Below are 27904 nucleotides of genomic sequence, written 5' to 3'. Positions count from 1 at the left end.
CAATTTCACTTCCGCCAAACACACTCAAGGACTCAAGTGTCTTTCCTGAGCATATTATTTTTGTTTCAGAGGGTTGAAAAACCTCACATCCACCTATATAACCTGTCACGTCCACTTCAAAATGCTATTTCATAATTACAGTATATTCGACATGATCCTCAAGTATGCAAACAAAAAGCAATTCAACCAAAAATAACGGATGTCTGCATCACATTTAAGGAGTTGACAGTTTCATTAGTGCTAGAAAGATGTAGCCTACATTCAATATTGTGATTTAATGAAGAGTTATTCCAGATTCCTCAGGGAGTCTTCTAACATCTGGATGGAAACAACAAGATTTTAACCAATTTCTCTAGTTAATCGGTTTGATATCCAGGAAACCCTAAAATTACATACTGTATCTCCTTGCTCGTTTTAGTCAACACAAGAAAAAAAATGGAAATGAGATTTTTGTCTGAAAATAATAAAATCTATCTAAATACCAATTGAGATAAATAGTGACAGTTCAATTCTTGCTTGGTTCAAATCAAACAAACTGAGCAAAGAGACGTCATTTTCAGATACCATCCAATTAAAGAAAAATGTAGGTCCAGATTGTTAACAGAAATACTTTAACAACAGTGTGTTGTCTTGATAAATAGTAACAAGCTGCTGAATAGTCTGATGTTTGTAAAAATGAAGATCATGGTCAGGGAGAAGTAAACAATGTTGAGGAATCCATACTTTATGTTGTTTATCAGGAGAGTTGAAGCCGACGGCACGATGGTAACTTGGTGTTTGACGGTTCTCCCCTGAAGGCGGATTCAGAGCAGATGGAAACGGATGTGTGAACAGAACGGGAGCTCAGAATTTCTCTGTGACTGACAGCTGCAGACGGGTTAAGACAGTTAAAGTGTTACTGTATCAGACAGTAATAAGAGGAGTGAACGGATGAACGGGGACAAATAGTCTGATATACTGTATCCATGAACAAATCAATCACCTTCACTCTACTCGTGTGCACTCTGACTTCTTTTTCGTCGTTGCCTCTGAAGTTAATCCGCCTGTTAAATCCCTCTTCAGCTGCAGGGAGATACACAGTGACCTCGGACGCACGGTGTCCTCCTCTGGCAAAGACACATTTATACATGCAGCCATCGATGGGAGTAGTCGAAGAGACTTTGGGACGATGTTCTTTTTGCATCCCAGCATGACGACGGCAGGAAACACTCTGCATACAGGAGGCCAATCAGTATCAGGACATCAACGAAGACACATATGACTGAGACATTTTGGGGTTTTGGAAAGAACAAAGGTGGATGAAAACAGAAAGAGGAAAGAAAGTTGTACAAATAAAGTGAGATTCAGCCGCCAAGCAGAGCCATCGTATCTATTTTTCTTTCTCTGTTAAGCACAAGGCTCAAAATTCTTCGCTCTCTAAATTTAAAATGTTTCACTCAGAAATAAAAAATATATTTAATGACACATAAATCACAGAAAAAAACTTAAAATGCACAAACCATCCATTTTTCTCAACCCCATTCATATCTTTTACATTTTGTGCCCTCATTTTAGCTCAAAAATCAAATCAAATGTATTTATAAAGACATTTAACAGCAACAGCAGTTGACCTAAGTGCTGTACAATGAAATAAAGCACAATAAAAACATAAAGACCAGTTTTTACAGACAAAAGACAAAGAAAGGAAACTCTCATACTGAGCTATAAGCCAAGGAAATAAAAGTGTATTTTAAACAGGCAGTGTAGGGGCCAGCCTAACATGCAGAGGCAACTCGTTCCAGATTTTGGATGCTTCAACCTGGACCTTGAGACTACCAGAAGCAGCTGGTCAGCTGACCTGAGTGGCCGAGATGGTATGCGTTTCAAAAGGTCGGAGAGGTAGGTTGGAGTAAGGCCATTTAGGCCGACTTGTAGGCAAACAATAAAATCTTAAAATGAATCTTAAAACTTACAGGGAGACTTTAAAAGGAGAACATCACGGGAGAAATGTGCTCTCGCTTTCGTTTTCCTGTTAAAATGAAAGCTGCAGCATTTTGGACCAACTGAACAGGTTGACATTTAGAAAGAAGAAAAATAAATTGCCGTGATGTTTTATAACTCTACGTAGAGTTAATAGTAGCTATATGATGGAGTTACAAGATGTTTTGTGTGAGAGGCTTATGGGCGAGTATCACAACATCTCACTACCGTACAGCATCTCCAAGCTTCCCCAATGCGTCAGAGGGAGTACACTTACTTATTTTGCAGATTTGTTGAAAAGCTCGGAGGTAAAAGCACATGAGCTCATCAGCGGGTGGGGATCTCCTGTAATGGAGTCTGCAGCGGATTTACAAAGTAACATCACCACACGTCACACCGAGGAAAGTAAAGAGGATTCATCGAACGCACATTCCCTTTATGTCACTTTGGATTTCACCCAAGTATTGAGGTAACATTGATTCAACAGGTATTTGATGCTCATTCAAAGAGGCTCCAGGATGCAACCTCACTGAAGTCACAAATTTAAGCCGGAGAAGCTCCTTCTTGTGTGTTCGTGGATATGAAGTGTTTGAAGATGCATTAAAGCTTCACTGTGTTCATGAGAGTATTGGTGTTTTGCTCAGCGAGCCTCAAGCTTGACCTACTTCGACAAATAAATGTGAAGAAAAGCCACATCCTTATCCATCCTTTCTGCACCGCGAGGCGTAGCTAAAAACACAAATCCTACATGTTCAGCTTCCCTGCACCCACCACCCAAAATGACAATGTGTTAAGCCCCTGCCTCCCCGGTTGATCTGAGGCTCTCTGGGTAATCTTGTCAACAGATCAGAGACGTAGGGGCTGAGCACAAAGCAGGGCTGCGCCATCCACGTCCTAATGGGATTGGCCATCGTCACTAGATGTGCTACTGCGATTAGCCCGCTTGGAAGCGTTCAGGGATTTAGACCTGAAACACCCTGCCCCAGGCAATTAGCACTACATGTTTAGGCAGAGTGACGTGAGTTTGATGCTCGATATCTCAGCGCAGAACTCTGACATGGTGCAAGTCAGGCAGTCTGAAAGATTGATTGAACAATATCTATGCCTATAAAAGTAAAGTTCATGGTTGGAGTTTTTACATAGATGTTAAAATTTGATTACAGATCCAGAGTCAAATGATATACATGTATAGTAAAAGCCAGAAAAGTTGAACTTAATAGGAAAGATTCTATTTTATAAGGAAGATCTTGAACTCATCGTTTCCGTTTTCAGATGTCACACTTCTCAGAGATCCCAGCCCGTCAATCCTTTAGCTGCCCGCTGAGCCTATTTGACCCTGACGTCACTGAACTGGCTTTTGGACTGTCTGACCCAAGTTCCCTTAAACCTACACCTTCAATAATAAACATGCAGAGAAAGTTAGAAACGTGGGAACAATATACGCAAGGGTACAAAAACATTTTGTAAAATACTATAATTCCCATCTAGATTAGGTTAAGCTGTCGTGGCCAGTTTTTTGTATTTTTTATGTTACTTGATAAACTAGATTGCCACCAATCAGCCATGTTGCAGTTTACATCCACCTCTGTTACAAACGTCATCACTTCATCATTTGATCCTATTAGAAGTTTGTGTGAAATTGTGATTATTAGCATTTTAATTATTGAGTTATGGCCAAAAATGTGTTTCTGTGAGGTCACAGTGACCTTGAACACCAACATCAGTGGACTGGCAATCTAGCAGACGCCAGAAGGGCTGATGCACAGAAAATAAACATAAAGAAATTCACACCGGCCTATTGAATAGAATGGATTGGCCCACTTTTGTGTGTGTGTGGGGGGGCCATTAGCCAACATGTGAGGGGGCTTTTAACTATTTCACTCGGCCAGAATCAGAGGACTTGGATTTGTTCACCAAAAAAATAAGCTATACTCAAACCATTATGTTGTATTGCTCAGTATGTTTAGCTTTCGCTAAAACCAACAGCAACAGTAAAAGCCTGTAAGTGCGCCGTATGCCGCTGCTGCTGCTATCTCACGTGAGTCTGATATTTGCAATTATAAAACAAATAAGTCCCCTTTCTGAAATTGGGATGGTAAGGGAACCAAATCTTCCTCCCAAACTGTAAAAACGTAAAAAAAAAATAATACAGTGCACAATTTTCCTCTTTACTTTCAGTACCTACTGCAGGCGCACGTCCAAATTACATTCTATTGCATTCAATTGTGACATGCAACTTCATCTTGACAGTTCAGTTTGAACTTTGACCCTCTGCTCATATATCCGCTGCACAGAGGATTGTGGGTCAGAATAGCCAGAAAAGCATGCTGGCTTGCAAAACGTGACCAGATGCATTAAGACATCCTGGTATTTTTAGCATACTGCATTTGACATACTTTGTGTTGGGGAATACTAAATAGTGTTGTATTCTGGGTGAAGGAAAGCACAGATGGTCTTCACAAGAAGTGGTCGTACATACATACAGACATACATTGTCCCTCATCTCTTACATTGAAGCACTTTAGGAATAGAAGATTACAGTAACCAATAACCCTTTGAATGTCCTGTACCTGCGGGTATGTACGCATTGTTTTAAGATAAACTTGAACAAAAAGTTTCCATAGCACACTTGCAAGTATTTAGAGCAAAAGATCAATGAAAATGCTTGAATAAAGAGCTGAGCACACTATGGTGTAATTAAACTAAACACTTTGTAAACACAGCTGGTTCCTGACAGAAAAATAAACATTAGCATCCCACCTTGTGACTGAATTAATAACCTCAGATACAGTATCTCAGGGTAAGTCCTCGAACACGCAGGGCAGTAACAGCCCTAAAGACCAGGCCCACTGACCTCCACCTATCCATAAAACACGGCCGACCTGCTCACAGATCAGCTGCTCCAATCCTGCAACAACAAGCTTACTGCATGTATCATCCCACTTCCTGTCTGTAACACTTCTGCTCTGGCTAAAAGAAAACAGCAATCATTTTTTAGATAGTTTCAGTTATGCTGAATGTAACTTGGGGAACATATTCAGGACACTTTATTGCCGAAACCCTACACAACAGCACAGGGCGATGATAGTTGCTTTATTTAGCAGGCACCACACCACCTGGGATTTAACCGTCTTAACGATAAGAAGTTTATGAGAGAGGTTAATACCTCACTGCTTCATCCATGTGACTGACAGCGAAGTCAAGAGTCCAACAGGCAGGAAGTACACTAGCATGGATCAAAAGACGGCAAATCACACATTTAGTTCAATGGACGACGTCTTGATCCCAGTCAGATATAATATATACATATATATATATATATATATATATATATAGGTAATTGTATAGCATGTATTTGTATTGTTTTCCTCATGTATACACCATAGCTGTAGACACAAATTATTTAGTGTCTTTACATACATTCACACACACACACACACACACACACACACACACACACACACACACACACACACACACACACACACACACACACACTCACACACACACACACACATCATAGATTCTATAATAGTTTGTATTTATGTTGACAAATCACATCAGTGACTGATGATATCAATGACTCTCACTGAACCTACATTTGTGAGAGAGTTTATTTCCTCCTTCTCTCTTTTCTTTTTTTTTTTACATCATTCACTATCGCCCCATTATACTAATAGGATTGGTTGCCCAATCAGGAAGAGGCAACTCCTAAGTCAGGGGTTTAAGCAAAGGGAATTAAAGGGTGGATCTCTGCTGGTCCGAGTTGCTGAATTGATTTGAACTTTGAGAGGGTCCCACTGATCACCAAATCGGAAGACGCTAACGAAGCCAAGAAGGTTCAAGCGCCTCCCTCTCAATCCCCTTCCGCTAGGAAATCGCCTTTCAGCACGATTAGTGTTGCAAACAGATTCTCTCTTCTCCTGCTCAGAGAACCGTCAAAATTTCCATCCTTGAGGATCTTGAGTTTCTGGAGGAAGAAAGCATGGGTGCGGGAGCCAGTGCAGAGGACAAAAAATCCAAGGAGTTGGAAAAACAACTCCAAGAAGATGCTGATAAGGACTCTAAAACAGTCAAGCTATTGCTGCTTGGTAAGTGGACTTGCTAAAAGTCTTGTTGCAAGTTTTCCTTTTTGTCCGAGACTGGAGGTGATGTGACGCGTTCAGACTTTTCACTTGATATGATTCAGTACTTTACAAATTCTAACTTTTAACTTTTTTATCTCTGATGGAACAAAACTTTCTTTGGAGGTCAGGTCTGTAGACTAGAACAGGAGTCTTGCAGTCAGCGAACACTCAACAGGTGTAACTGCTCAATTAGAAAAAGCACAGGTGATAAACATGACTAGGTTGTGGGAAAATGTTTTAGTTAACTTTCATTGAAGCCTGAGCGATAAACAATTGGTTTGATGAGAAGAGTTTGTTCCCATTACAGCTCATTCAGTTCATAACAATGTATTAATAAGCGGATGTTTCACTCAGAGTTTATTGACTCATTTGCTGCATATTCTTTAAATCTTGGATATGAGCCAACTGATCTGCTCTGACACAGCTTAGGTAGACGTGAGATATGTTCAGAGGATTTATAGGTGGTAGGGTGTGGATGATTAGTTTTTGGATAAAGCTCCACATTAGTTTATTAAAAAAGAGGGCCGGACGGTGTTTAAGCTTGTGCAGAACTGAGAGCAGGTTAGCAGGAGTAAAGATAAATTGGGTATGTCTGCAGGCTGAGCAGTCAACGCAGGGATTAAACACTTGTAATACCATACAAATACTGCAAGACATGAGACCTTGTTTTAAGCTGTTTTAAGTTAAGTTTTTTACATTATGTTTTTTTTTTTAAGAATTTGCAGAACTTAAAATGTCTTAAAGGCTTCAGCCTTTTTGTTTGGAAACTTTTGACAAATACATTTCATTTAAAAATTGGGTCAAAATGCTTTATTTCCTTAAAAGAAAGAATGACTTTTCACTTCTAATGGAAGGACACTGGTGCTTAAAACAAGCATAGCCTTTGGTCTAAATGAATCACAGGCCAGCTGTGATATGTCAATCCGATTAACTAACTGGTTTAGTGCAGATCCACTTGGTGAGGTCTTTGTTGATCCCTCAACTCACACAGAAAGTATGAAATGTGTTTTATTACCACAAACGCTACAAGATTCTCAGTGTCAAAATACCAGCGAGCATTCTGATGAAAATCTAGGAGACGATGTTAAACAAAAAAACATTTAATTGAATTTATATATTGTATAAATGATTTTACTATTTATTCTAAAATCTAAAATTCTATGTCTTACAACATTGCATTATTCTTTCAGAGTATAATATGTTTTTCTGAAACACTATTCAGAGTCAGAAGAGTTGCTTCTCCAGCAGTATTCAGAGATCAGATGATGAAGATACCACGAGTGCCATCTTGTGGGCTCTGATGGGCATTGTGAAAGGATGTCTTAATAAACTTGAATATTTAGGATAAACAAAAATAGCTTCTGCAAAGACTTCCATCAAGAGGATATCACAAAATGGCCTAAATTTAGGTAGATGGGAACAACCAAAATTGTTGAGCTGCAATTCTGACCCCTTTTAGTCTCTATGAAATCTGAGAAATCAATGTATCTATCTGTAAAGCACAGATGTAATGTCACTGCAAAGCCTAAAGACACATACATCCCATCACAGAGAGGATAAACACTCTTAATTATTACCACATCACAAAGACTTGCCAGTAACTGCTTGTGGGGAAACCCAGAAGTTTCTCCCTGAGAGGCTTGGATGAGGCCATACGAACGTCTAAATGCTCAAGCAGAAGTCTGAGGATGGAGTTTAACGTGGCTCCGGTGAGAGCAAGACTTTGGTAACTGTGATACTGCAGAGAACCTGATAAGCATCCAACTGTGACTTGAATTGGACACAGTCCACAATATGCATTAATGTACGATGGAAGGCCTCAGTCACTTTCAGTGTGATTTGCTTAAGTTTCGAGATGTTTGCCAACACGCTGGAGCTCATTAGCATTTGTTAACAGCATGAGGAGCTCAATGTATAACCTGCTGAGAATCTGACACAAATTGCTTACCGAGTACCAAATTAGATCACATTATAGCTCAGCAAGACAAAAAAGGTAAGAGCTTTGTTGTTTCGCTGCAAGGAGATTACGTTGTTCCTGTTAGCAGAGTCTTTAGCCAGTTTAGTGTCCTCTTTTAAATCATCACAAGGCTTCGCATGTGAAAGTGAGAGTCAAAACACCCCAGACAACTTCTATATTCACCATCATTTCACAGGCCGGCTGAAACGAACAGAAAAGGAATGTCCTCTCCACCGCCACAGACAACACTGTCTCGTCTTGTTTTTATCACGTTAACGTGCATTTTTCTTGACTGTAGCTGATATTGTTGCTACATGCAGCACATTTTGCCTGCTTGCTCTGCCTACTGAGCATATAGCGCATCTTTCTGTGCTTGTTTCACAGCATTTGTGTCAATTTGGTGACATTATTTTACAACCATTTACCATTTGGCCGTAAAAACAAATAAACATATTTTTTTAAAGCTAACTTAAATGTAATGGTTTAATTTAGATTAATGGTCTAATGCTGACACATACCTTTGTTCACAGAGCTAAATGGGGAACTTTCATACAAACTTAATGGATTTTCTTGGATCACATTGCCATGATTTCCATAAAGAGATGTTACTTCTGAATTATTCTTGTATAACTCAAAGAGTTATGCTATAATAATGTCATTGAATTTGCTCCTATGTGATGAAGGCAGATATCTGCAAAATAAAATAAAAAAAGTCACAGTATTTTTGTCTATTTTGACCAGAGTGCTCCTTGATATCGACTGCATTGTCAAAGCATGTTTATGGTTTACAGTGTGTTTCTACACAATGGCGTGTCAAAGAGAAACTGTTATGTGTGTTGGTAACCTTTTCTTTTCTTCCAGGTGCTGGTGAGTCAGGGAAAAGCACCATTGTAAAACAGATGAAGTAAGTGTTAAAATAAGTGACAGAATTTGTTTTGTGTGTGTCATCCGCACCATGTCAGTGGCAAGCAATGACATTGTTTTTAATCTCATTAGTCAGGCATTCAGCCAGCAGGCCAAAGCTCCCGCCTCTCTGACTGTTTCACTTGCAGTGAAGCCTTTTAACAAAAGGTCATCAGGACAAACATCCGCTTATTCTGATTGTCAGCACTTGTTTTGTGTAGCCAGTTACACTCTGGCAATAAGAGCCGAGTCAGGTCAGAAACACACCACAGGGGGGCGCTGTGATTACTAGCTCCAGTGGATGCCCAGTAGGTGGTTTCTATATTATGTGTGTGGAAATCAGAACTGCATATAATTGTAAGATCCTAGTAGTTCTATTTTTATTTTAATGAAGGTTTTCACAAATTCCGCTTTATAAAATGATTTTCTATATAATATGGATGTATAAAATATAAACGAGCTCAGCCTAGCAGAAGATTAATGTGGCACATTTTGGTTTTTCCTTGGACTCCAATATTTTCTTTTTGCTTGTGTACAGGATTTTGCATCAAGGTGGTTACACAAAAGAGGAACAATTGGAGTTCAGAGCGGTCATCTTTGGCAACATCCTGCAATCCGCTCTGGCTATCATCAGAGGCATGGAGATGCTGAGCATTGATTTTGGCTCGGCTGCTACACAGGTCTCATATGACACTTAAAAGATCCACATCAGACATGATTAACTTGTAGAATTAATTTTCAATTACATTCAGTTGTGCTATAAATAGTTTGGTTACCGTACCGGTGCTGACGGATCTTTCTTTCGTTCTGTGTGCATTGAAACCACAGGAGAATGCACAGAAGCTGCAGAACTTGTCAGACTCCATTGAAGAAGGCACAATGCCTGCTGAGCTGTCTGATGTCATCATGAAGCTCTGGAAAGACAGCGGTGTGCAGGCCGGCTTTGATAGAGCAGCCGAGTACCAGCTGAACGACTCCGCTGGCTAGTGAGTCCATGGCTACAACTGGGATTAAGACAGTAAAGGGGGTTACATGTAAAACTAAAGAGGCAGCTTGGCTTCCTGTTCGTAGATAAAGATGATTTCGGATCTGAAGCCTGATTTCTGTATGGCTTGTTCTATCATCACCAGCTACCTCAATGAAATGGACCGAATCTGCAAGCCAGACTACCTTCCCACTGAGCAGGACGTGCTGCGATCTCGAGTCAAAACAACTGGTATCATTGAGGAACAGTTCTCCTGCAAAGAGTTGCACTTCAGGTGAGTCCCACAGGGGCCCTAAACAAAAGTCTGTGACTGAGTAAACATAACAGCACCCATGGTAACCCGGACTGACTTTCTGCGTGGTGAACAGGATGTTCGATGTGGGTGGCCAGAGGTCAGAGAGAAAGAAGTGGATCCATTGTTTCGAGGGTGTGACCTGCATCATCTTCTGCGGAGCTCTCAGCGCGTACGACATGGTGCTGGTAGAGGACGATGAAGTGGTGAGTTGGGGTTCCAGCGCCTGAAGGGTTAAGCACAAGATGACAGAAACGTCGACTAGTAACTCAACCTGCTCCCCTCTGACCCTTCCAGAACCGCATGCACGAGTCCCTCCATCTATTCAACAGTATCTGCAACCACAGATTCTTTGCACTGACCTCCATCGTGCTTTTCCTCAACAAGAAGGATCTCTTCGAAGAAAAGATCAAGAAAGTCCATCTGAGTATCTGCTTCCCAGACTATGATGGTAAGACGGACTTAAGTTGCTTTAATGGTTCATGAGTTATATCTGATGCACACTGTGCTATAACGCGACCAATTTGTTGTCCATATCAGGCTAGATGGATGGGGAAATGGTGAGATTAAATCTGTCAGGCGTGCAGTGAGAGTGGATCACAGTCAGCTGCCATCCGTCAGCTTTGATTAATGAGACTGTAACAGGAGAATGTGTGAAAAACAAACCAATCGGTTAATAGCATTAGAATGCAGACAAACACAACGGATTGACATTCACTTGTGTCCAAGACTGCTCATACAAAAAAAAGGATGACTAAATAATCATGTAAGGAACCTTGAGATTATTAATTGCAGACAATTAATGCTCCCTCAATTAAATTTAATATACTTACGTCACGTCACCTGACCGACACAGCGATGCAGATTTTAAAAAATCATCTTCATTGCTTTTCAGGCTCCAACTCATACGACGATGCGAGCGCCTACATCAAGACGCAGTTCTTGGACCTGAACATGAAGAAGGGTGTGAAAGAAATCTACAGCCACTTGACCTGTGCCACAGACACAAGGAACGTCGAGATTGTGTTCAACGCCGTGACAGACATCATCATCAAAGAAAACCTTAAGAGTTGCGGTCTCTTCTAAGCGGCTCCCAAGTGAAAAGAGGTGCGCGGTGACCACATCACATCACTCCCAGGGACTTTGTTGATACAGAGTAATAGGGTCCAGATGAGGCAGACCCCAGATGATTCAATTCAACTCTCATACAGTGAATCCTATCAGACAATCATGTGTTGCCAAGCAACAACTTCTGACCAGTACACGAGGCAACACACACCACACAATTTAGACTTTAGGGCCGCTGAGGATGAGGAAGATAATCTCAAAGCAATCCCTAAAGTGATTTGTGATTAAAATCAGTTGCTCCCAACGCTGCAGAGGAAGTTAACTTTTCATTTCAGAAAGTCAGCTCAATTCCTTCACCATACTGAAGCTAGATACTCTCCAAATATTGTTTCAGCTCGACTTTAAAAATCAGTAGCAACAGATATTTAAATGACTGAAGGAGATTTCAACATGTTTGAGATTTATTTTGTATTATTCTCTTCTTTGCAGAACTTCCTTTCCTACCTTAACCCCTCACGTATTGGCATTAACTGAGACGTGTACTGTTGGAGATCAGCGGATCCTCAGTTTTGTTTGTTCATGCCATCGCTTCCATGCCATGTCCCAGTCCTTGACTGCTCCTAGCACATCACCATCTCCAACAGTACCACCCTGCAACACAACGCACGCCCAGCTGGGTTGAAACAACCATCAAGTCACCATAGTGTTGTTTTCTCCAGAAGGTTTTCTAAAGTACAGTATTTGTCTCACACCTGAAGCTGCTGGTTTGAAGGTATGAAACGAAATACTTGCTCATTTGATCCTCGCTGCTTCAATTCGACTATGTTGTAAGTTATATCTACTATTAAAAGAAAGCTCTGTAAAAATAAATATGAACAATAAAATTGGGGAAAATATTTATGTTTTGAATAGCAAAATTCCAACTTTGTTTTTTGTTTTTGAGTACAGTAGTGTCTGTGGTCTTGATATTTAAACTGTAAAAAGTTGCTGAGCAAATATCTCAGATATTCCCAGTGCATCCAGAAGACAAACCAAATTGTCCATGTATCTAATCTAAATAGTTTTGATGTATTCAATTCATTTAACAATTTAATGTGATGAATAAATTTCAGAAGGTCAAACATGGTAGAGAATCTTTGTACATAAGAGTAGGTAATTCAATATATTTTGAAAGATAAATCTATATGAGAGAGTGAAACACTAGAGGGATGGTGCTTTATAATGAAAAGGGAATGAAAATCTTCTGAGTTTGTCCTTTCTTATGAAATGTAGAGGCATGAAATAAAGATGCATTAACTTCATTCGTGTCTGTTTCTTTGCTGCAGAATCCAAATCAGTCACTCAATAAGCTGTCAACAGTGAAGGAAAGCCTCGGGCTGTGACCGCTGATCTAGCCAGACAGGAAATAGCAATGCATAGTTTATTAACAATAAACATAACAATAAACACATTAAAACTGTAATTAATCTGCACTTTGCACTAAGACTGTGTCGGAAAAGATTCACCAGATTTGCAAGCTTTGACAAAAGTGAGAGTGTAATGAGTGTGTAGCGTTAACATTATTCTAAAGAGTGAGCAGTAGAGCATAATTTGCTCCCATATTTAATGATTGCATGGTCTCAGTTTTGGTATTTTTTATTTCATTCAAACTCCAGAGCAAAGTAGTGGAAAATCCAGTAGATCTGTCAAGCTTCTTCCCAGTGTTGTTCCATCTGTCCATCCATATTTTTGGAAAAGATGCAGTATTACCCTTACAGCAAGGCATGGACACTGCTACTGTAATTTATTTTTATTCAATCCTACATACATTGTCCTGCAGCTATAAATACTCACTAGCACACTAACATGTATTAATCCTGAGCTGAAAATATTGTCCAAAAAATATACTTTTTAATCCTGAACTACAGTACCTCTCCGTTAGGACGTTTCTTAGCATTTTTAAAGAATTAAACAATACATTTGCGACTTGTTTTAAAGATTTACATCTTCAGTAGGGAGTAATGGGCTTGGGGCTGCGTGCCACAGACAGGGAAGGGAGTCACGTTTTGAGAGAAGAACTAACATTGGTTTTGGTCTTTGTTGAGAAAAAGAAAAAAATATGGCAAAGCTTTTGGGCTCAAAAAGCATATGTTGCAGTTAAAAATTTGTCTCTCAATGCTCTCATGTAGACTTGGAGATTGATTACATTTTGAAAGAATGTTACGATAAGTCATGTTATTAGTACATTTTCGAGGAGTGTTATACTACAGAGGCAACATCCAAGGTCAATGGACAATGAGGACATATTGAAGAGCTGTGGTGTGTGCAGCAGCTGGAACAAACTGAGCCTTCAGCTAAAGCATACAGATGTGTCCAAAGTCTAAAAATAGTGTTTCCAATTTGCATGACCTCCTTCCCTGCATGGTTTAGGTGAGTCTAGGCATTTATAAATCTTGGATAACATCCGAATGAAGTTAGTTTAGATTGATTTTAAAACAGAAGGAAAGGCAGAAAAAGGAAAGGAAGACAACTTTGTGCCATCATTTAATGACATTAAAAACAACCAATTAAATTGCAGCAATTTACAGAAAGCTAGACTTGAAGCTTCAGGAATGTTTTCTTCCAGGATTTCTCTGTGCAGGAAGTGACTGATCTGACCCAAACTGAGCTCCACTACAGTATTTTGCAACAGCAACAGACTTCCTCAGTATTGTGTGATGGCTGCAGCCAAAGAAAACAAATACAGTATCTGGCCATTTCAAATACCTTGAAAAAAGGATATTCTATACTGACCTCCACTGAGTGAGTAATGTTAGTCATATTCAAACTCCTATGAAAAAAAAACAGGGAAGGTCTCCCGTTGCAAATCGGTTTGCAGTGATGTCTCTTACGTATAAAAATATTGTTCAATGCAATGTTGTCTAGTTAGTAATTAACTATGTAGACTGCGGTGTTGCTACTGAGTTCATTACACTCTTGCTAACTAATCCCAGACCTCAAATGTTCCGTTATATACATCAAAAATGCTGAAAATGCTTCTCCATACATAAGTTATTGCATTCACACATCCCAAAGTGAAAATACTATATAACTGCAACTCAAAAATTAAAATAAAATATAACAAATGCAAATATTCAATAAAAGCGATGTGATACAGACTTAAGCTAAGAAAAATGTCAACAGAATTTACATATTAGCTGTGAAACTGTGAAAAGCAATGATGGATTTGATAAACAGGCTCTGTTTTGGTCCTTGTACATATGACAGACAAACTATTAATGTGTCCGAGACATCAGAGGGGCTTTTACCTGCCGGCCCCTCGACTGATGCAAAGGTCTTAAATATGACAGGACTCCACAGTTCTCACAGTGATCATTTTCACAAGCCTCCCCCACGTATTACTGCCTCCCAGTGTGCTCTGCATCATAACATCTATTAAGACAAAAGTAATCGTAGTATCAAGTCCCCAAATTGTGGAATTTAGGTCCTGCATGCAGCGTGGTCACCAGCTCAGTCCTTAAGTAACACCTACTTTCCAATTTTCTGCAGACAAGACATACCAGCCCAGACGTCCTGATTCTGCTCCCGACACCTGCAAAGGACAATAACAACCATTAATATCTACGGCCCCAGGCAACGACAAACTAATGATTCATACAAATAGAATACCCATAAACCTGTCATTTAAGTTTTCATTCATATGCTGCTTGGTAATAATAAACTAATTTAATAGACATGCTTTATTGGTTTACACACCAGAAAACAAACAGTTTGATTCTATACAGTTGTACAAACGTCAGGCACAACGTTCATCAGTCTGTGTTGTACTTTTCAGCCTCTCTACTTTGAGCTGAGTGCTAATGTCAAAATGCTAAAATGCACAGTCAGCATAGTAACGTTTAGCTGCTAGCATGTTTGTTTTTTTAAGGTTAGCGTAGCGTTTGCCATTTTTACGTAAATACACAATTATCTCCCACTTATCTTACCTCAACTTTGATTTAACTTAAGGCCTTTATAGTCAACACACAACAGTAAAAAGACTAACAGTTATATTTAAGTTAGTTATTTGCGCTTTTGACACTTTTTATTTATGCAAATAAGTTAGCTTACCGGTAACTCAGTAATGCCAACACATCGTCTTTAATATTAGTTCATAATAGTTTGCTTAACTTACATAACTTTTAGCACTTTCAACACCTATTTCTTTATGTAAATAAGTTATCTTAACTCAGTAATGCCAACACGTTGTCTTCAATATTAGTTCATATATTTCGCTAAACTTAGCGTTTTCTTCTGCCATCCTCACTGATATGCTGACAGTTGGCTCTTGGGTGATACCAAGTGTCCATCACAACACGGGGGGGTGTGCTTAACGTAGATATATTGTGCTGTAGTTATCTTAATTAAGATGTGTCAGGCAATCTATTTTGTCTACTGTTTGTCTGTAAATGTGTGGGTATTTCAATTATGAACAGTCTGACAAATAGTATTGCAAATTTAGACCCCATTTACTCACATTTCCCCCAGAGCATTAACCATGTCACACCGCCTTCAACAGCGGATGGAGTTGATAAATTGGTGTGATTGTTTTCGTCTGCCTCATGTGTTTCAACAGTTTGCCCAGCCTCGTCAGTTTGTTCACCTCACATCACATTTTTCTGACTGGTTTCATGGGCCCGGTTCATTCAGTATGAAGTTTTCTTTGTACTTTTATGGTATGTGGGTAAATAAAACCCACTTTCTAACCAGATGAGTAGCATTTCTGTGTGTATACCTGCTACGAGGCTGATGTTATTCTGTCCATATATTTAAAAAAAGTTTTTATGGGTGTATCCTTTCATGAATTTGAAAACTCAAGTGATGACTAGAGTTAATAAGTGTCAGAGCCAAATTTCATTGCAATTCATCCAATAGTTATGAAGCAATGCATCCAATAGTTATGAAGCAATTCAACTCTGTGGTGATGCAACAATCCAAGATGTCCAACACCCTGTTGTCACATCTCCACAGTGTTCTGAACGCACCGCAGTCCAGGTGAAAGTCAGTGTGCTGACCTGCAGGGCCTGAAGCTTTAGTAGAGCCCGATCTCCCTCAGGTTGATCTTGATGATGACGTCTGTGACGGCGTCGAACACAAACTGTACATTCTTGGTGTCCGTGGCACATGTGAAGTGGGTGTAGATCTCCTTGGTGTCCTTTCGTTTGTTTAAGTCTTCAAACTGGTTCTGGATATGAGCTGCAGTCTCATCGTATGACTGCCCACCTGCAGTAAATACAGTTGGTCATAATTACATGGAACAAAACGTTTGAAATTGCAAACGGGGGTGCTACTAATGATCTTTCAAGGACATTTGTTTCTGCAAGTGGCGGTTAAATTCTGCGTTTGACTCCTGCGTAGAAACACCTCCAGCCCACTAGTAAGAAGTTATAAACGATTGGAGTATTGACTGGAGAATGATAATGTTCGGATACAGCAGGTAGATAAATAAATAGTTCCTCATAATCCAACAATATCACACTAAAACTTTCAATAAACTGCTATTGCAGAGTTTTGTCTCACCGGCGTATTCGGGGTAGCAGATAGTGAGCGGACTCCTGCTGATCTTCTCTTCGAACAAGTCCTTCTTGTTGAGGAAGAGGATGATGGAGGTGAGCGTGAACCACTTGTTGTTGCAGATGGAGTCGAAAAGCTTCATGCTCTCATGCATCCGGTTCTGAGGGAAGAGCCTATGTTAACTTTCACACAATTTGCCTTTTCACAGGAGACACAATCACAGGTGAATAAATAACAGCTACAAGCTATACAAGCTGGCTCCCTGTCACAGTGTCATTACCTAATAGGACATTTGAATAGAACAGAGCCACCATTGATGTTATAAGTTACACCTGTGCCTATTATGATTTTCCAGTATGACCTATATGTAAAGATACAAAAAGTGCACCTGAACCACAGCGTGTCCTTCACTTACCATCTCCTCATCCTCAGCCAAGACGAGGTCGTAATCACTGAGTGCTACGCAGAAAATGATGGACGTGACTCCCTCAAAACAGTGAATCCACTTCTTTCTCTCCGAACGCTGACCTCCGACATCAAACATCCTGGAGACACACACACACACACACACAAATACACACACTTAAAATGAATAAATGAATGTACAGTAAATGTGCTCATTTGAACTCTAATGTTATTTTAGTTCCAGTGTTATGGGTATGAATGTCCTTTAAAACCAGGGCAAGAACGCACACGTACACACACACACACACACACACACACACACACACACACAAGCACAAGCACACACACACACACGTACACACAAGCACACACATGCAGCCTCTGCCTCCACCTGAGGCCCTCAAAGGAAAACTAAAGCTGCACCGAGCTGTTTTACTGACACAAATGAAACGAAAGGACGCCGTGTGCTACAACACCATTTCAGTGATTACACATTTCCAGATCCTGAGCTTTTTTTTTTATTTGTTTATGGCAGACAAAGGCAGACCAGAGAGGCTATTAGAGTTAATGTTTCACCAATATTTATAAGTACAGGAGCTGGATAATAAAATGATGTCAGGATGTAATCACATTTACTGCAGAGAAGGTGGGTTGTATTAGGCTGAACGCCAGTCTGTGTTATAGCGAGTTATAAAAGAGGCTTGGAAATCAGCACTTCAATATGCAGTTTCTAAGAAATACTACAAAATGATTCATTATGAGGGAGGGAGCATTATGACAGATAAACACAGACAGACTGCTGTAGAATAACCAACGCGATACAGCGTACAGTAGGAAGAAAGCAGAGATACTGTACATGCAACTTAACACGTGAAATCAATTTTTTGTGATTACAATGATCATCAGATATTAGATAATGAAAAAGGGAAATATGATTGTGTTAACCCAGCCTTTTTTTAAATTCTGACCCCCTTATTACAATTTGAATGTGAGGTAAAACTATGCATTATTTCACAAGAAAAAGCAAATAAACTAGAGAAATGCCAACAAATAAATATAATTTAGTTATTTAGTCTGGTTCTTTTTATGGCACAAGCAGCCCAGCTGAAGCCAGAGCCCCTCACGAGCAGACAGAGTACAGTGGCACTAACTTGAAGTAGAGATCTTTGAAGGTGAAGTGAGTTTCCACGATGCCGGTGGTCTTCACACGTGTACGTAGCACATCCTGCTGAGTCGGGACGTAGCTCGGCTCGCAGATCCGGTCCAAGTCATTCAGGTAGCTGAGTGACAGAAAGTGTTTACATGAATTTCATCCCAGATACGCACACACAGCTTAAATTAACTGTACAACACAGGACAGCTCCCAATATGTGCTCCTATAGGTTAACAACATGTGGTAAAATGCGTTTTTTTAACCTGAAAAAAGACAACACAATGCAAAGCGAGAAAATGTTTTTCGGACACTTATGCCTGGCGGAGTGAAGCGTTTGCGCTGCAGACCGACATCTGAGGACTCCACAGACTGATACTAAATATGGGCTCATATTTTGGTGCATGATAAACACTGGCTCCTCTTGGGTTGAGTAAAAACAGACTAACTCTGATGGTTCCTCTTGTCTCGCAGTGTGGACAAAGTGCGCCATGACAGCTCGGCTGTTTTCAAAACAAAGAAAGCGTCCTTGAGCTACCTTTTCTCAGGAAGAGTGTAACACAAACGCCACAGAGACATAAGAACCACGGGCTGTATTCATGTCTACGAGACTGGACTATATTTAGCTCAAACCGCATTTTTCACCAAATGTCGTCACACATTTGTGTCCGGCGGCCAACGATCATAATAATCTGAAAGCATTTTGTCAAACAAAGTGATATATAAAGAAGCTGCAAATCGACAGGAAGACTTTCCCGTTGTCAGTTTCTCCTCCGTGTTTCTCCTTTTTCAGGAATGCATTCAGCTTTGCAACAAGCTGACACAAGACCGGGATGAACAAGACACGTCTTGCCTCCCTTCTCTGATCCAGTGGAAACGCTGCTGTCGTGGAGGAGGAAAACTATTCTGAGTCTGACTAGTCCACCTCCGAACGCAAAGGCAAACGCGATTACAAGAAGTGTCTCACGCCAGTTTACCAGTAAGAGTGATGCAACTTCAAACTTCCCTATTAATCGTCAAAGCAGTTTCATTTCCATTTGGAATTTTCACAAAGTGTCACTAAGTTGAGTAATGTCACACAAAATGACACTTGATTCGTTGGAGGTTAAAAGATTAGTTGCATTATCGATTAATATGCGCATTGTTTTCTCTATTAAATGTTACATTACATTACATATTACATTGAAAAAGCACTATTATTTCCCAAGGACAAGTCTGTAAAGTCATCAAATGTCTCCTCACATAAAGAAAGGAGCCAATCCTCACAACTGAGAAGTGACTGTGAAGTTGCTGATTGTATTTCGATTGATTGAGCGATCGACTCATTGTTTCTGCCGTAGGAAGTAAAATGATCTCCCTCCACTGACAGTTGGTGTAACTTCTCATCAGATGAATATAAATGAAGACTCAATGATTTGTTAGGCCATTCTTTTTCTGACTTCTTCCATGAATCACAGCGCGGTCATCTGTAAATTCATTTAACAAGCTTGGTGTCTACGCTGAGGAAGAGAACAGTCCTCACTATGCGGCAGAGTCGTTGAGCTGATACTCTCGTGATCGATCGAAGCACGCCTGGCACCCGGCGTCGCTCCACAGCTTCCGGATCACGGCAGTCAGCTCCGGTGACATCACCCCTTCCTCCGCCGAGCTCGCCAGGACAAACAGCTGACGGGCATCGTCCTGGCGACAAAGACAATAATCGCTGTCGTGGTGAATTTGCTCCCGTGGGCGATTCGTGACATGAATGAGGATGTGGCTCTTTAGTCATATTTAAACGCAGCCTAAATGCAGGTGCACTCACCGCCCGTGCAGCGTCCCCAAAGTCTATCTGTAACCGCCCCATCGCCCTGATGATGGCCATTATGGACTGGATGGTGTTGCTGTACACCACCACTCTGTACTGCTTGCACTCGTCTTCTGAGTAGCCGTCTTCATGGATGATTCTGACACAGACACAAAACACAAATAGGTTCTTTTTTTAAGCCCAGATAAACATTTGAACAACGGCTATAAACAAATGTGGGATGGATGACAGATTTGAACATATTTCAGGCAACGCTGTCATTAGTCCTGGAGTTTGAGCTTCAGTGAGCATGCAGCATGCCTAACGTGGGAACTGGGGAAGTCTATTCAGGTCCTGCCAGGCTACGGCCGGCCTCTGGGGCCATTGTTTAACATGTTATGCAAAAGGCTGCTTCCTACGAGGAGTGAAACAAGGGTCCCGCTTTGCTTCCACCGTGTTTCCACAAAGATGAACCCTGTTTTCTCCTCGCGTTATTAACCTCTGACAACATGGCTGCAGCTGAAAGCGGGGAGCGAGGGACTGTCTCTCGTTAATGCGACAGGAAAATAACAACAACGTTTCTGACAGGATGTAGGCGTTTGACACAACGCCATGTGCAGTGTTATCAGGAAGCTGCTACTTACTTCATCTGCTTCACTATTGTACTTTTCCCAGATTCCCCGGCACCTGAAAGGAAAACAGGGAAGGTGGTTAGATGAGTGCAGTCAAAAACCGCCACCGACGGATTCCGATGCCTCTCACACGGATGACGGATCAAACCGGCTTTTCACGAGGGCTGAACTTAAGCTGATCTCATTTAATCACACAATGTGCTGAATATTTGCGTCAAAAACGCCCATGGAAGATGAATTCTAATGGCAGGCATTTATGTGGGGCCCCAGGGAATGTACAGTATACAGAATACGGTCACATGGAGCACTGATCACCATGCTATGTTTATAGCAGTCTGGAATTTAAGAAATGATCATGGGAATAAAATAGTAGGGACTCCTCCTTAGGAAGTGAGAGCTTGTATGATATTGACCATCTGTGAACTGATGAGTTGTACAGTTCTATATCAAGGCCTCCATTATAATAAAGGGCTTTGTAATAGTGATGAGTGGGGAAATACTCCACTTGAGGAACCTTAACAGTATTTCTACAATGAACCAAACAGGAAACAGTAGTCATGCTTCTGGCTGATCCAGTGTTTTTCCACTGGAGAGACAGTCCCAGATATCATGCTGTTCTGGGCAACAGAGAGCAGAGGGGGCCATAAAACACCCAAATATGAGTCTGTCTGCAATCTAAAAAAAACAAACACCGACTCTGATCCAATCCAAACTGTACAGTATATTTGATAGTTAACCTCCAATTTGACCTGCCTCATCCCATCGTGCCAGCACGAAACCGTCATCTCTTCGTTGATTAGAAAGATTCTTCTCATTCGTCATCTCCCGTTCCCACAATAAAAGTCACTACAACACTATAATGGAATTATACAGTAGATGCTGGGCTGCAAATTACAATTATTTTCATTTCAAACAAATTATTTTCTATTGTCAATTTCCTAAAGCTCAAAACGTGACTTCTTCAAATTGTTTGTGTTGTTTTGTGTGCTTTCCAAAGAAATGGAAAAGCACACGAAAAAAAGCCACCAAGTCTCTGTTCCTGGTCCAGGAAACAGTTCAGCACATAACACCCAGTAAAACCACAACATGTTGTTTTTCACTTCTGCTTTTTTTTACGAATTCAACAAAGCAGATATGGAGCGTTTTCAACCAGCTTTGAATCATTACAATACCCTAATGAATCTTAAACTTCCCTCCATATCGTCAGCACGCACGGGCCTTTTGGCAATTACCCGCAAAGATCGGATGGAAACAGAAGTGGAGTCGCTGTGTTGCACCACATTTCACAGAGGCCGGCACTGGAGAGGTGCTGCCTGGCTGATTGGATTACCGTTGGACAGAGCCAGACTAGCTGTTTCCCCCGTTTCCAGTCTACTTTCATGTTTTACTGCTGCAGCGCCGTAGTTGGCCTCTTGGAAAAATAGGCAGATTGATTGGCCTGCCAAATATAGCCCTCCTAAAAGCCCGATGGTTAGAGAACACAATCAAGTCGCTGCTAGGACTCCACCCCAGGTGTCAGCGGAGATGATTCAGCGCTTCGCCTCTGTGCCGTCCATTGACTCACTCCAGATCAGCAAATTCAAGCAGCCAAGGTTTAATTAAAAGAGGCATGAAAACATGTATGCACATGAAACATTAGATGTCAAACTCACACAACCAGTGCGAAATTATTTCCGTAAACATCTGGGGTGAGTTTACACAGGCAGCAGAGCCGCCTTTTTGCTTAATATATCACAAGAATGATCGGCAACCGCAGGGTGAAGTATTCAGGCACTGGAATTAGATTAATGGGTGTCTGCTTCTCTTCTAAAGCGGCAAGAAACGAGCCTGACTGCGTGAAATCGTTTGAAAAATCAGGATATTCATCGCCTTAATATTGTCGTTCCCCTAAAAGGTGGGACACAAGACACGTTCCCGCTGCCAGTTAGGAATCCTGAGCAGATGAATTTTGTCAGGGAGGCTTTCACTGCAGTAATATGTTCAGATGGCCAGCCAAGAAGAATTAAATCCACAAATTCTTTGGTTAAGCTGTCACCAGCAAAAGAGAATTACGCCCGCTCACACAGACAGGGGAGGGGAGGACAAATCGTGTTGATCCCTTTCCTCATTTCTGTCAGTCACCAATTCTCTCATACATGGCATTTTTCTGGCCGATCGTCGGCCGTGGCGTCCGGAACAGTTCACAAACTGACCTCATGCAGACATTCACTGAGTCGTCCAAAACCCCCATGCGGGAGTCAGATTCCAAACCAAGCCTCATTTAACAAGAATCTGAAATGCAGATTTTCGTCTTTTTTTTTTTTAATGAATTACTGCTCGTGGTTTAGCAGGAGACCACTTTCATTGGAGGGGTGCGTTGGCTCTGCAGCTCTGTGGTTTTGTACAAAGAGCAGCAGCCGAACTCCCCTTTTGTTTTTCCCTGGAACTCTCTTGTTCCAACGCAGACGGGGAGTGGAGCACGCTGCCTGGAAAAATAGCTCCCCCCCCCCCCCGCTCAACTCTGTGCTGAGACCTCGAAAATGACTGCCGGTGTCCTTTCGACAAACCCGACTTCTGTCACTACGCTCTCACACTCGGGCCGTAGCGCCACACAACAAAACAACACAATCGAACTGCGATCTTTCAAAAAAACAGTGGAAACCGTTTTGATAAAAATCACCTCACGGTTGTGGGTAAATGATAGAAGGCAGATTTACTGGCATGGTTTTGTTCTGCCAAATCTTCTGGATCAAGGTGCAAGAAAAAACGCTGCAAACGTAAAGGGACAAATGAATAATCAAGGATCACAAACGATGAGATTTGAATGATCGTTTTGAATCTCTAAATGTGAAACCTTCATAAGATTTACAACATGATGCTTTTTTTTCTCTGATCTAAAAAAACGTTACTTCTAAGAATGACCTAACATGTTGTGTGTCCCTCCTCTCTTCAACACTCCTCAACAAATCGATTTGTCCCTTTCACATCCCATGATGATCCTTCTAACGTCAGCTTATAGAAATAATCATCATCCACTGCCAGGAAACAAGTCTATCACGGGAAGATCAATAAAATGCCACAACTTGTCGGGATGCAGCATTCTATGGGCATCATTCTCCATCAGGGCTTTATGTTGCGACGTCTTCAGGACGTGACGTTGGATGTTAGTGAGGATTTTGAGTTCCTTTGACTAATTTAATAGCTGCATCTGTACTCATCCATTTAATTAAATACTTACTAAAACACCTAATTGAGGATTCACTTAGTGTACTTGAAGGTTCTGGTCAGTCCCCCATCTCTTAAACGAAATTTCAGACATTTTTCTTCATCATATGGTTCTTTTGACATAAATTGTCAAGTGTCTTTCCAAACGTCTCAAGCAAAAGGACAAGAGCATTGCATCACTTTTCATTTAGTTTCAGATGGTATATTTTACAACAAACCATTACGCTTAAGTGCTCAAAGAATAGCTTTAGCGACTCTAATCGATATCTTTATAATAATATTATTATTATTTCCAACCTGGACCCTATTTTCCCACGATTTTGTGTCTGAGTGACTAAACAGCTGTCCTCATTACGTCTGACACTGTTATGGAAAGGACCCGACAGATAATCAAAATGTTTTTATGGCTTATGACCCTCAAAGGCGTCGCTTATAGTGACGAACCCACAGAGACGTATCACCAAGCTCTGCAGTTCCCCTCAGCTCCACAGGGCGTTTTTGTGTGTTTTAGCCCTGTTTTGGTTTTATGTCCTACAGATTTACTGTTGCCATTGTTTTAAGTCAGCGACTAGCTGGCGACCGCGGTGGAACGTTTTGCATCTTCAGAGCCAGATAGCTCACCGTGGAGAACAAAACTGAGTTCAAAGAGAGCGAACTTTGGATTTGGATTCGTCAGTTTGCATGAAATGAAATTCCAAATGAAGGCAAATGTCCCTCCATATCTGTTGGATGTAAATAGGCATCTGTTTGCTGACACGTTTCCCACAACTACGCAAGGCCCCATAGTCATGCATGTGAGGAGGTCAAAATGGGGTCAAGAGGAGATAGTGTTTCGTTTTAAGGGCTCACCAACTAAAGTGTAGAGTGCTGCTGGACTGGCTTTGAAGCCCCCTGGCCGTCCACACCCACAGTATCGGCATCCAGCGTCAGCGGTCAACACAGGCGAGAGAACCCAAATCTGGACTCGTCGTTCACCTGAGTTTTAGTTGCTGTGAGACGACCATTTAAGTCATTTTTCTAGCAAAATGTCAGTTTTTTGTGCCACTCTTGCTTGAGTAAAGGAGTTTAATACTTCTACTTTTACCAGAGTATTTTTGAACCCGAGTATCTGTGTTTCTACTGTACTTTTTCGACGCCTCTGGGACACTAAAATGATGTGAAACAACCCAATTAAAACCCCAGCTCCAATATCTAGATAAACGCTTTTACTTTTACTTTCCTGGTGCATTAGGGGAAAATCCTGCAGCTGTAATGTTGAGTTTGTGCTCTGAAGTGAAACAGGCCTGCAATGAGTTACAGCCTGCTTTGGGACAAGTGACAACATTCAGTCAACAAACAGTGTCCTGCGAGCGAATTTCACCAGTTTAGAGAAAAGCTGCGAGGCAGGCAGCTTCGTTTCCCTTCTAGCCCTAACATCTGGTTTACTTCGCAGATCTGTCAGTGGAGACACGATGGTCCACATTAAACAGGAGGAGGAGGACTGTTTGGAGTCAAAAACTAAACATAATTACAAGTAGGCCTACCCAAACATGAGTGAGGATTCAACTGATTTAACTGACAAAGAAATGAGGTCGTACCGAGCAGAAGCAGTTTCACTTCCCTGGAGGATTTTTCTCTGTCCTCCCGCAGGTTTTTGTCAATCATCTTACTCCTCTCCACCGCAGCTTTGTCCTCGGCGCTGATTGTGCAGCCCATGTTCGCTCTCACTCACAACTCCTGGGCTTCTTCAGCAGCGGACCATGAGCCGGAGGGGGGGCGCCGTCAGACGAGCCGGAGGGTCCGAGCGACCTGAAGTTTCCCAGCCGTGGAGGAGCGGAGAGAGTGAGGGGGGGGGGGGGGGGGGAAAGGCGTTGGCACCGGAGGCTCGTCGGTCCGACTGAAGCCACAGTCTGATGCCTGGCTCGCGCTGCTTCTGTCCGCGCGCTCCCGTCTGCGGCACAGGTGATCAAATGCGCGATTAGAAACGAAAGAAAAAAACAACCTCCAAAATACATTATTTTGAAAGAAAATCCCAAATATCCGAAGTTTTATAGGCGACTCACAGAAATACACAACATGAGAAAAGAACAAATCAAAAGGCGTAAAGTAGAAACGTGTATGAAAAACCAGGTGAAGGACTAAAACCCGCCTTTAAAAAGGCAAGAAAAACAGCAATAAAAATAATACTCACCAGATTTTCACCTCAAGACTACAGCCGCGCGTCCATCCAGCTGCGAACCCAGAAAACCACGACTGAAAATGAAAATTGATGCGCCCCACGGGGCTGATGGGAAACGTAGTCTAAAGTCTTCTGACCTACCGGATATGTGAATTCGGCGCGTGTAGCTTAAATGTCGCTCACAGTCGGGTGCAAAGCGCTGCGTTCCTCACAAGTTACTCATGAACTGTGCTGTAGTTTGGTTTAAACAGGCTCGAGACGCAGTTAACGCTCGTGCACAGTCAGCACAGTGTGGCAGCAGGTTTTGTGTGGGGTGAGAGCGCCCCCGGTGCATCTACAGCCGAACTGCATGTGTCGATTTAATTAATCTAATCTGCATTTAGCTGCTAAATGGAAAACAGACAAAAACAACGACACATTTCTCCGGTCATAAGGTCAGGTTCAGCTTTTAAATCCTCCTTCTACACATGCCAGCCATGTGTGTATATTATATTAGTATATTATAGAGTCTTCTTTGTACAGTTGACACAGTTTTCTGGTTATTGATGCTGCTGCTACCAGTGCAGCTTCCTAAAAAGGTGCCATTTTCACAGGGTTTGTAAATTATAATTATTGGCTTTATTAATAGTGAATGCACCAATGTTTCATAGATAATTTAGATGACCAAATTAAAGCCATTAGTACAAACCCCGTATTTGAAAATGGTTCATTATAAAGATAACTAAAGAATGTATTATTTGAGGCATAGATTTAGACATTTAATTTCAAGAAAGTTACAAAAAGAATCGCATTGCTAATAATGACTGGCTCATTAATTTGTGAACCACTTGTGGAACCACCATACAATGTCTTTGTTTGTTACTTTACGGTAGCAATAATCTCTATCTTTGCTTCCATCTCTGGCTCCTCCTGACAAACAAACCTATCAGCACCGTCATCAGCGGCAGGTTACCGAGGCAACGTCCCATTTCAGAGAAGTCAGGATTTGGCAGTAAGTGAGAAATTCATGTGGTTATGTCATCTGTGATTATGGGAGACGTTCTCTGCCAGCGCATGCTCTCACAGGTAGACAGGTTTCCTCAAACCCGTCTCTGACGTTCCCAGCTCTCTGCTTAGGCGTTTAGAAACACACCCAACTCATTCACTGAACGACTGCACCCAGAGGCCCCCCAAGGGTGACATGATGGCGACATCCGTCCTTGAGCCCGACCACTGGGCGTGTTGTCGCCCATCACAAAGGTCAGGCTGTTTGAACTGCTTCCCTGCGCTGTGAGAGGCGCCCTCCACGGCTCAACATGAAAGCTATGAGTCACTGTGTCCGGTGGGGAGCAGCACAGGAGAGGGCATAAATGAGGATCATCAGGAAATAGAGGGCGAGCCTCTGAGAGGACAGTGGAATCTGTGCTTGGAGAAAAACAACTGAAACTATATGCCAAAACTGAACATCAGTTTAATCACATTAATACTGAATTACCATAAGATTAAGGGGCTCTTTCTGACATGAATCTGCACAATCAACATCTTATCTTGCATTCCTGACTATTACCTCAATATTTTTATTCTAGTTTTTTCATCATCAGATTTAAGATCTACATTTGAAATTGGTATGTTTCATGCATTTAGCTTATGGGTTGGGGTGTTAATGGCATTGTGTAGGACCTGACATCGTGCTGTAGGCTAGTCTGTGTGTTTTAATGTTCAGTTTTGCTCGTTTTCCAGAATTACTGCTTCGTCCAAAATGCCCCCCCT

The 27904-nt window shown here is 41.4% G+C and overlaps 2 protein-coding genes across 2 annotated transcripts; one reads left to right on the top strand and one right to left on the bottom strand.

Annotated features, from left to right (window-relative positions):
• Positions 1–5734: 5734 nt before the first annotated feature.
• Positions 5735–12592, top strand: gnat2 (guanine nucleotide binding protein (G protein), alpha transducing activity polypeptide 2). Its single transcript, XM_084014467.1, has 9 exons — positions 5735–6050; positions 8905–8947; positions 9485–9626; positions 9775–9932; positions 10077–10205; positions 10300–10429; positions 10521–10674; positions 11119–11330; positions 11781–12592. The coding sequence occupies exons 1-8, from the start codon at positions 5945–5947 to the stop codon at positions 11307–11309; spliced, it is 1053 nt and encodes a 350-aa protein (XP_083870593.1). The 5' UTR covers positions 5735–5944; the 3' UTR covers positions 11310–11330; positions 11781–12592.
• Positions 12593–13787: 1195 nt separating this feature from the next.
• On the bottom strand, positions 13788–26327 carry gnai3 (guanine nucleotide binding protein (G protein), alpha inhibiting activity polypeptide 3). Its single transcript, XM_084015466.1, has 10 exons — positions 26168–26327; positions 25575–25927; positions 20806–20848; positions 20180–20321; positions 19901–20058; positions 18380–18508; positions 17239–17368; positions 16830–16983; positions 16325–16532; positions 13788–14862 (listed from the first exon to the last, which is right to left on the bottom strand). Exons 2-9 carry the CDS (start codon positions 25690–25692, stop codon positions 16342–16344), a joined length of 1065 nt encoding a protein of 354 aa, XP_083871592.1. The 5' UTR covers positions 25693–25927; positions 26168–26327; the 3' UTR covers positions 13788–14862; positions 16325–16341.
• Positions 26328–27904: the final 1577 nt, after the last annotated feature.

The sequence above is a fragment of the Eutrigla gurnardus genome (genome assembly GCF_963514095.1).
Source record: "Eutrigla gurnardus genome assembly, chromosome: 8".
Lineage (NCBI taxonomy): Eukaryota > Metazoa > Chordata > Actinopteri > Perciformes > Triglidae > Eutrigla > Eutrigla gurnardus.
The sequence above is the reverse complement of the archived record's forward strand: the minus strand, read 5'-3'. Positions and strand labels throughout refer to the sequence as shown.

Excerpts from the sequence above, each read along its gene's own strand:
- gnat2 (XM_084014467.1), top strand. The coding sequence starts at position 5,945 with ATGGGTGCGGGAGCCAGTGCAGAGGACAAAAAATCCAAGGAGTTGGAA. Across the intron at positions 6,051-8,904 it reads AGTCAAGCTATTGCTGCTTG|GTGCTGGTGAGTCAGGGAAA; the intron begins GTAAGTGGACTT and ends CTTTTCTTCCAG. Across the intron at positions 9,627-9,774 it reads TTGGCTCGGCTGCTACACAG|GAGAATGCACAGAAGCTGCA; the intron begins GTCTCATATGAC and ends TTGAAACCACAG.
- gnai3 (XM_084015466.1), bottom strand. The coding sequence starts at position 25,692 with ATGGGCTGCACAATCAGCGCCGAGGACAAAGCTGCGGTGGAGAGGAGT. Across the intron at positions 20,849-25,574 it reads AGTGAAACTGCTTCTGCTCG|GTGCCGGGGAATCTGGGAAA; the intron begins GTACGACCTCAT and ends TTTTCCTTTCAG. Across the intron at positions 20,322-20,805 it reads ACAATAGTGAAGCAGATGAA|AATCATCCATGAAGACGGCT; the intron begins GTAAGTAGCAGC and ends TGTCTGTGTCAG.